The sequence below is a fragment of the Cucurbita moschata genome, unplaced genomic scaffold, assembly GCF_002738365.1.
Source record: "Cucurbita moschata cultivar Rifu unplaced genomic scaffold, Cmos_1.0 Cmo_Scf00034, whole genome shotgun sequence".
NCBI classification, from domain to species: Eukaryota; Viridiplantae; Streptophyta; class Magnoliopsida; order Cucurbitales; family Cucurbitaceae; genus Cucurbita; species Cucurbita moschata.
This window is the reverse complement of record NW_019268550.1, coordinates 466743-476220: the sequence shown is the minus strand read 5'-3', so window position 1 is coordinate 476220 and position 9478 is coordinate 466743. Positions and strand designations below refer to the sequence as shown.

Here is a 9478-nt window from a genome sequence, read left to right as displayed (position 1 = left end):
AAAAAAAAAAAAAAAAAAAAAAACCTTATTTGGAGAAACGGGAGATGGAGTGGGAGAAGAGTGCAAGTAATTTCCAAGGGAAGAAGAGAGAGGCGGTGGAGTAAATGGGGAGTGAATAGGCGGAGGCATTGGTGAGTGATTATACGATGAAGAAAGTGGGGAGTGATGGTATGAAGACAGTGGGGATGGCATTGGTGATATCCAGCGCAGATGGGCTGCTCCTGGAGATTCTGACTTTGATCTCCTTACTCTCATATTCACTTTCAGCCTGTATTTTTTTTACACAAATATGCTTCATTATTACCACAAAACTTGTCAAATAAAACAATGATCAAGTCAGCACTTACTTGTTATGAACAGCAACGTATTCGTCAGTCTCATCCAATATCTCTTCCTTCACAAACACCACCAACAAAAACAACATTCACGATGGTCTCAGATTCCACGAGGCAATTGTGTTTCCGAAAAAATATTGAATATGATGATTAGTTTAAGTGGGAGAAAATGTCACGATTGTACTAAGAAAAGAGTAGGTTAGGTTGTGAGACTCTATCCGTAGTCATTCGAAACACGATATGCAAGTGGTGCCTATCGAAACATGTGAGGACTGGATAAGTGTCATGATGTGACCGATAAGAACGGTGCATCATCCAACACGCCACGAAGAGTGTGCATGAAAGTCAAGCTAAGACATAAGGAAGATTAGAGGTAACAATGGTGTCAAGAGTGTCAAAGACATGCTCGAAGAGATTCGGGTAATGTCCTAGCTATAACCTCAAAAGTGAGTCAGGGTTCCGATGCAAGTTTTCGTCTTTCATTCAGATTGAAACTTATCATATCATGGAATCTTATCCTCAAGAAAAATTAAACGAACCTGTAAAAGTTCTTCCATGACATCTTCCAGCGTTATGATACCAATAACATCTTCATCAAAATCTGGCATTGATTTTCCATTTGTCTCACTACTTACATTAGAATGAATATTCCTTATCTGCAGCTTAATATATTCCAACTCCGTCTCGGTTCTCGTCGTGGTTTCGAGTTCCGATTCGTTAAAATCCACAGTTTTTGAATCTACAGAGACACGAGATGAGTTTATGTTTTTGATGATTCTGGTAACCAAAATCATGAAGACAAGAAGATGAAACCTGCAGGCTCTCTGGCTTCCTTATGGCTCTTAATGACAACAGCCATATGACTATGTCCTTGTTGGAACTGGTTCAATATGTCATATAAAGGTAAGTTCTCGTGTACCCTGCATCCAAATTATAGCATCAATTCTTCAGCTAAGAAAGCTATAAGGGCTAAGCATCCAACAATTTTACCTTGGAACTTTTCTGATGGTGAGATTTCTGATGGGAGTTTCATCCTGTGGATCAAATTTGATCAGATTTTTAACCTGCACCCAAATGGGGATGTATGGTAAATTTTGATTGATTTATATTGGGTGTCGGTTAGGGAGGAGAATCAAGCATTATTTATGAGGGTGTGGAAATCTCTCTAGACCGTTTTAAAAATCTTGAGAGGAAGTCCAAAAGAGACAATATCGGCTAGTGGTGAGCATAGATTGTTACAAATGGTATCAGAGCCAGACACCAGACGATGTGTCAGTAAGAAGACTGAGCCCCGAAGAAGGGTGGACACAAGGTGGTGTGCCAGCAAGGACAATGGTCCCCAAAAGGGATGGATTGGGGTCCCACATCAATTAGAGAAGGGAGCGAATACTAGTGAGGACGCCTGGCCCCGAAGGGGAGTGGATTGTGAGATCCCACATCAATTGGAGAGGAGAACGGAGTATACGTTATAAGGGTGTGAAAACCTCTTCCTAGTATACCCGTTTTAAAAACCTTGAGATGATTAGGTCTTTCAATTTAACACTTGAACATACCAAAATAATACCGATGATATTAGTTGGATGTCCCGAGTATATCGGCACTCGACTATGTCCTTTCCTTAAAATGATCTCCATGGTTTTCCTAGGATTATCCAAAAAGTCAAAAAAAACAAGTTAAAAATCAAATCCATTGAGTTCAATTAACCATAGTTAAGGGCAGAAGCATACTCATCAAGTTTGGAATTTATATCCAGTGAAAACAATTTGGATAAAGGAGTCATAGCATCCTTGGCAGTTTTGAGTGTCATGTCCAAAGCTCCAGCGATTATGGTGGTTTCTTCTTGAGTCAATTCTCCACCTTTGCCTGCCTGAGACACAAATTTTAGTTCAAAGATTTAATATATTATCCGTTCGATGATCATTTAACTTTTTTTTTTTTTCTCATTTACAAAATTGTTATCAAACGGGTCTATTGTTAGGAATCATGCTATCAGAGTTATGCCCTAAATTTAGTCGTGCCAATAGATTGGTAAATTCTCAAATGTCGAACAAAATACTCCAAAAGAAAAGGAGTCGAACCTCCTCGAAGGCAGTAAAAAATGACCAAGACTCCAAAAGGAGTCTAACCTCGATTAAGAGGAGGCGTACTTTGTTCTAGGGGAGATGTTGGATGATGTAGGGAATGATCATGGGTTTATAAACAAATAATACTCTCTCTATTGGTACGAGGCTTTTAGCAAGTAAAGCTACGAGAGCTTATGCTCAAAGTGGACAATATCATACCATTGTGAAAAGTCGTATTTGTCTAGCATTTATTAGTTCTCGTTAACCGTTGAAATGTAAAACATGTTGAACCAACCTCGTTCCCATGCATATCCACAAATGTCTTCAGCTCTGCCCTTCTTAGAAGTGTAGAATGCCCCTTGCCCAGAAGCCAATCTAATATCTGTCATTCACATTCAGAAGCTCATATGAATTGTTTCTTCTAGGGCAAAAACGCAAGCAATTAGAGTTCGAATCTTCTTTCCTTTCAATCCCTTCTCATATATGACCAAATGAAGAACATGGTATTACCTTACTGATGGGGTAAGCCAAAGGAAAGAGGACTAAGAGAAGCACCCGAACAACGACCGACAGCCTTGCGCCGACGCTCAATCCATACCTTGAGCAAATAGCTTGAGGAATAATCTATGGAGAAAACGAGGCATTCCATCAAGTACCATACAAGATGAAGAAGGAAGTTTCAGAAGCATTTACCTCTCCGAAAGTTAGTATGAGAGTCACTGATATCACAATGGCTCCCCAAGCTGGGAGAAGGGCATCGATGAAGATGGGCAGAGCCTAAAAATAGAAAGAAAGGGCAAATAAATAAAACACAGTTAAAATCCTTTCAAAAGAAGGTCTGTGAAGTTAAATATTGGATGAAGCAGTACCTCCATTGCCATGGCATTGCTTATAAGGAGTGTGCAAAGAAGCAAATGCTGGTTCTTTACTATGGGCAGAATTTTGGCTACAAGGAATGAAGTTAGAATTGTATCAAATAGGACACAAATTGCACCAAGTTTTCAAATGGGTTGAAAATGGTTCACGTCCTAACTAAGGAGTTGATTATGAATTTATAAATAAGGAATACATCTCCGTTGGTATAAGATCGTTTGGAGAAATCAAACATAAAACCACGAGAATTTATGTTTAAAGAGGATAATATCCTACCATGGTAAAGATTTGTGGTTCCTAACATAGTATCAGAGTCATGCTCTCAACTTAGTCGTGTTAATAAAATCTTCAAATGTCGAATAAAAATGTTGTGAGTCTCGAAGGTGTAGTCAATGTCGAACAAAGGGGATACTTTGTTCGAGGAATCAAACCTCGATTAAGGAGAGGTTGTTTGAGGGTTCCATAAGCCTCAAGGAAAGCTCTATAGTGTACTTTGTTTGAGGAGAGAATTGTCAGAAGACGAGTCTCATATTAGTTAATTAAGGAGTTGATCATGGGTTTAACAAAACTTACAGGCATGTTTGCGGTCATCAGGCCTGCCAGACTTGGCAAGGACCTCGAGATCGACCAAACTGAGCGACATGAGTCCTAGCGTAAGGCCCGACATAAGACCAGCAAAAGCAACCAAACCCACACATATCAGAAGATACATCCAGAACCTTGGCTCACAGCATGGGACATCACTTGCAGCCATCTCTTTATCGGTTTAATGCAAAGCTCTTGGGACTTCACGAAACAGAGAAGATTTGAGGTAAAGAGGCAAGAGAATTACGGGTACTAATAGAACTGGGTAAGACACACAACGAATAAGTGTCCAAATAGAACAGAGATTGAGAGGGCCACCTGATCGAACGCTTTGTAACATCAGCAGAAAAAAATTCCAAATTCCAAAATGACAAAGGAGGAGAATCCATGACATGTATAAACAAACTGCCCCCAACAGACTTGGCCCTTTGAAATTATAAACAATTTGAATAGCCATTACCACCAAATGGCCTTCTAAATTTAAAAACAAAGTGGAAGCTCTCGATTATGGAAAATGTACGTGTTGCAATAAGAGATACGTTGTGGGATTCACTTTATGTACTCGTTTCTTAATTCTTAGTGTATTAGTTGTCTTCTGTTTCTTCCTATAAACTAATATAAATCTGTGGATGAGGTGAGATTATCATTTTGAGGCGGAAAAAAAAAAAAAAAAAGATTTTAACCGGCATAAATGATTGAAGTATTTTTTATAATGGTGTTGAAACTTCTCCCAAATAGATACGGTTTAAACCTGTGAGGTTGGTGGTGATATATAACATGTCAAAATGAACAACATCGACTAATTGTGGACTTAGATTCTTGCATTAAATATTTTATCTGTAATGTTGCATTGTACTTAGTGTTACCAATTTATTAAACAATTTGACAAATTGTTGAATAGATGGTCGATTTAAGGAATTTAAAGCTAACACTGAATCTTAGTGAATCTATAAAGACCCCAAATGTTTGGATAAGCAAGTTGTGCACTTTCTACCCAAATGATAGGGAGAAAGGGAAAAGTGTGTAGTCCTCTCCTTCGTCTTTCTTGTTCCCCCGAGCCAAGTAGGGCCTGCATGATGGAGTCAGATGCTTTTTCTATTCTTTTTATTCTCTTCCTTGGTGTAGTTGGGATATCCTGGTCTTGAACCAGAGACATCGCTCGTGAAGTAAATCATCGCACCTACGGTCCAACCAATTGGGAGAGAATCAATAGATTTCTTTTCGGAAGCGATTTATTCTTCCCGAATGCAGCATGCAACTCTCAGTTGTATTGCGCTCTCCAAGTGTGCTTGTTCCCCTTTCTTCCTTATCGAGGCAAAAAATTATTAAATTTGGAGTTTTCAAATGTCGAACATACAACGATACCATCCATTTTCATTTAGTCCCACTACAGTGTTGTGACAACTTTTACTAAGTTTCGTATTACTTTACTAAGTGTACCAGATTACGTTTCGAAGGATCATCACGAGGTAAACTCTATTAATTTTTTTTTTTTTAATCAAGAATCCATAGGAAAATTCTTAAATTAAATTAAAACACTTGCTCCTAGGCTTGAAGTTGCACTCAATTTAAATCAATAATATTGAAAGTAGGGATTTTCTTTCAAATTTTGTTCCTAACTATTATTATTATTATTATTATTATTTTTGTTTTTTAGTCTCTCTTAAATCATATATATATAGGGGTGAACGAGTCATTACGAGGACTCGTCAAATGTTTATCGTTTACGGAAGATAGGAGGGAAAGGTCGTTTCGGCGGGAAGAAAAACAAAAAGTTCAATTCGGTTCATTAGTATCGCGTTTCACTCCGAAAGGGAATCAGAGTTATTTTTCAAAACGAGAGAGAAGGTAGAGGCGGAAGACGAAAGACGAAAGCAATCCGCAGTCACTTCCGACGGGCCAAGTAGGAGAAAATGGCATCGACCGTGAAGGACGACGTCGATCGATTGTTTGAATGCTTCAAGTGCGGCGTTTCTCCTCCTCGTAAGTTCTATTTCTCTATCTTTAGTTCGAGTTTTACAACCTCGAATGTTCTTCGTTTCTGTACTGCGAATCTCATTTTTAGAAATCGAATTTTAACAGCGAAGCAACGATAATAATTACACAAAAACTACTGGATTTCGTAAATTTGGAAGTACAATAGAGGAGCAATGTATGTTATAGGTTAAATATCTGCAGTGGCACGGTGATCATTATGAACGTTCTTCGTTTCTGTATGTTCTGCCTCTGATTATGTTTGGTTATCTATCCTGTTTCTATTCAGAATCTGCTGTGAGAGTAAAAAAGAAAAGAAAAAGTAAATTGAAGCCTGAGTGTTCAATAGACTCTACGACTCCAGCTTCTGGCTCAGTTAAAGAAATGCAGGACAATGCATCGAGCGTCCAAGTTACCGAGGAGAAAGTAAGTCGTCATTTCCTGAGGGCCGAGTTTGCCCGACTGTTATTCTTCATATGCTTATCCAAGTATTTTTAGTGTGTAATGAAGTATAGAATTCATAGCTAATGGTGAGGCTGAAACAGATTTATTTATTATTATTATCTTTTTGGCATTGCTTAACAAAACTATGTTTAACACTGTTCAGATTGATTTGACAAGTAAAGAAAAAGGTTCTAGTTCTAAGAAGTTCTCGCCAATCGTATTTTATGGTTCACCTAGAGGCGTCCCTCCCAAGAGGCCATCTAGTTTGTGGAGACTATTGCGTGAAATTCGTGTTGATATTTCTGAGCAAAGCAGATTCAAGTTAAGGTATACTGAGGATTCTTCCATCCTCTCACTTTTTCTTTCTGTTTCACCATTATTCCACTTCTCTATGATATCGTTTTGACATTTGTGGTATCTATTCTGAATAGCAAGCAAGTGTGGGCCACATTTCCCAGACAAGAAGAAGCAATTAAGTTTGCCAGAGAGCACACCGATGTTCATATTTTTAGTTATCAAGATCACTTTAATGGACAAAGGAGATTTCTAGTTTCATCATACAGTGAGTTCTGGCATAGGTATTATCAAATTTTAATCATACTTCGAGGAGAAAAAATACTTTTCACACAGAATCGTCGCAAACACTTCTGATCTTGTTTTAACAACTTTTTTTAATTAACTTAAGGTATAAAAGCATGGATTCAAAATTTCGCCACCATTATGAAGTAATTCAAGAGGTGAGCTGAATAAGTTTGAGTCATTGTACTGATCATGTGGTTCGATCTGTCCAAATCATGTGCTCTTTACTCTTTCTTCTGCTGCACTTCTCACTGTTCTATTTCAAGTGTTCAGGGTGCTCCATGTCACCTTTACTTTGATTTGGAGTACAGTAAAAGAATCAATACGGGAAAAAATGAAGACGTAATGGTTGATTCCTTGATATCTGTTGTTCTAGAAGCCTTAAATGAAAAGTATTCAATTCAAGGAAGCTTTGACTGGATACTAGAGCTTGATTCCTCAAACGAAGGTATATTTAGCATCGGTCTGATCTAGGCTTCATCTCCTGTGTTAATTCATCTGTTATTGTCTAAATGTATCCTAAATTGCTAAAATGAGGATCTTGTCATTTTCGTTTATGGTTGGCATGATAACTGAAATTTTCCTGGTACGAGTACAGATAATAATCCTTATCTTTTTTATTAATTACAGATTCACTATAGTCAACAAGATTATTTTTGGTAATTCTACAGGAATATGATTACTTCAAAATTTCATGATCATAAAAATAAAAAAGAAGAGCCGAAGGTTTTATTAATGGATGATCTAATACTGCTGCCAACGTTTTATGCTTGAAAAGTTATTTTGAGCACAGTTTGAAATTGAATGACATTGTCGAATATAGCTAAGCTTTGCATTAAACTAGGTACATGCGTGATACGTCAATTAAAATCTAACCGTTCAATTTCCTTCATTTTATTTTATTTTAAATAATAATAATAACGAGGAGGAATTGCTAGTTACAGTTTTTGTTAGTAAGTCAACTGGCTGTATGTTTTGGAGATCTCCTTTTGTGAAGCTGACCTTGGATTTTTTTAGTTTCCATGCAATTGCAACGTTCTTTCGGTGATTGATAATGACAAGGTCTCTGGCCTATAGTCTAGCATCGAGCATTTGTTTTTTGGTTCTTTTGTAGATGCCTAGATGGTTACGTTGCAAATGATTTCATAAGCGATGTTTATGATTTTGTTGATAACTCTTCCTATTTCATTTTTATGTTTAGAGAAGTTCTCTCGCCACCTGATAATCCGCATACCAAAAGTTGCTTTTAAGGATAACTCGCATGCAGGAGCATTTGTTGGTGAGGTACTTCCCTGAAGAAGCATAGGACTAAAAGATTTCTAGATACAGTGATTAACATTTGAACTCTTACCTTCTTACGATATTCGGCTATCAGCTAAGTTGGTCATTCATCTGAGTGCATGGCCAATATATATTGATTCCGAGTCTTCATTATTTAAACAAAATTTTATTGAATAGCTACAACTATCCTGTTTATTTATCCAGTACTGTTTTAATTCGTGTCAATATATTATCAGATATGTTCGCGGATTTGTATTGGAAAAATGGAAGGGAGATACGAAGAACTGTTTATCAAAAAAGATTCAAGCTCCATTGAATCTCCTAGCCATCTGTTTGTGGACAATGCAGTTTATTCTAGAAATCGTTGCTTTCGTTTAGCTTTGTCATCAAAGGCAGGGAAGACTTCTGTGCTTCTACCTACAGGAAGACATGCACGTGCAAAAATGGTATGGTACTTTTTACTAGAACATCGAATTTTAAGTTCCTCCATTTTATATTATTCTCTGGGCTTTATCAAATCGCAAGACGAATGCATAGCTAGTCAATCTCAAATAGGAAGTTCTTTTTCAGGTATCCCATCCTTTGTCTTTTGGAATTCTCGAGACCTCCTCGTTTGATATGAAACCATAAGAAATGGCAGATAAGAACTCTTCCACGTAAGAAGTAAGAAGAATCCTTAATTGTCAAGCCCTAAAACCCCAAATCAATTTAGAGTTAGTCCCAAAGAAATGATTATATGATGGTTTACCTTGATGATCAAGACCAAGAGATAGAAATAGCTAGTTCCTTACTTGAAGATTGAACAATCTACAAGAAGGTTAGTCAAGTCTACTTGCATGCACCCCTTGATAAAAAATTACAAAAAGACTGAATTCTCAACCATCGAAATGCAATTTGCAGAATTTTTTTGAATTAGCAATGATATCTGATATGTCCAACTTATCGGCAAAGGGTCCAGATAGGCTCCCAATTAAACCCTACATCTCACGTCATCAACCATAGCAAAAAGACTAAGATGCCCTTATTTAATATGTTCTAGAAAGGATAAAAAACCAATAAAATTACATCAAAGTTATAAAATAAGATGTGAATAGTAATTTAAGTTGACAGTTCATATCATCTGCTCCTAGTTCTTCTGCATGATTTTTATTCATCATTAATACTGTTATGCTGCAATACGATCTCAGAATTCTGAATTTGCAGTGAAATTTCGTTAAGCTTTTTTCAGTCAGTTTTACTTAAATTTAAGACAATCTAAATGTAGTTTTGTGGTTAGTTTGACTCATCAAAGCAAAAAAAAAAAAAAAAAAAAAAAAAAAAAAAAAAAAAAAAAAAAAAAAAAAA

General features: G+C 36.9%; 2 protein-coding genes across 3 annotated transcripts in view; one reads left to right on the top strand and one right to left on the bottom strand.

The window, feature by feature from the left end:
* Window positions 1–4215, bottom strand: part of LOC111430700 (DUF21 domain-containing protein At5g52790) — a 5251-nt gene extending 1036 nt beyond the window's left edge. The window contains exons 1-12 of the mRNA XM_023067068.1: window positions 3845–4215; window positions 3268–3344; window positions 3092–3175; window positions 2909–3022; window positions 2694–2780; window positions 2063–2202; window positions 1889–1976; window positions 1326–1399; window positions 1149–1255; window positions 875–1074; window positions 348–394; window positions 25–268 (exon numbers count right to left, since the gene is read on the bottom strand). Coding sequence (XP_022922836.1) covers window positions 25–268; window positions 348–394; window positions 875–1074; window positions 1149–1255; window positions 1326–1399; window positions 1889–1976; window positions 2063–2202; window positions 2694–2780; window positions 2909–3022; window positions 3092–3175; window positions 3268–3344; window positions 3845–4025 — 1443 coding nt within the window. The 5' untranslated portion in view covers window positions 4026–4215. The remainder of the gene's footprint in view (window positions 1–24; window positions 269–347; window positions 395–874; window positions 1075–1148; window positions 1256–1325; window positions 1400–1888; window positions 1977–2062; window positions 2203–2693; window positions 2781–2908; window positions 3023–3091; window positions 3176–3267; window positions 3345–3844) is intronic.
* Window positions 1160–9478, top strand: part of LOC111430698 (DNA-directed primase/polymerase protein) — a 12127-nt gene continuing 3808 nt past the window's right edge. Inside the window, exons 1-9 of one of the 2 annotated variants that reach the window (XM_023067066.1) lie at window positions 1160–1238; window positions 5514–5839; window positions 6120–6256; window positions 6438–6601; window positions 6706–6852; window positions 6960–7011; window positions 7127–7301; window positions 8055–8137; window positions 8371–8580. In XM_023067066.1, the coding sequence (XP_022922834.1) occupies window positions 5770–5839; window positions 6120–6256; window positions 6438–6601; window positions 6706–6852; window positions 6960–7011; window positions 7127–7301; window positions 8055–8137; window positions 8371–8580 (1038 nt within the window). In that variant the 5' untranslated portion in view covers window positions 1160–1238; window positions 5514–5769. Of the gene's footprint in view, window positions 1239–5513; window positions 5840–6119; window positions 6257–6437; window positions 6602–6705; window positions 6853–6959; window positions 7012–7126; window positions 7302–8054; window positions 8138–8370; window positions 8581–9478 lie in introns of those variants that run through there. The other variant, XR_002708378.1, reaches the window with a different exon arrangement.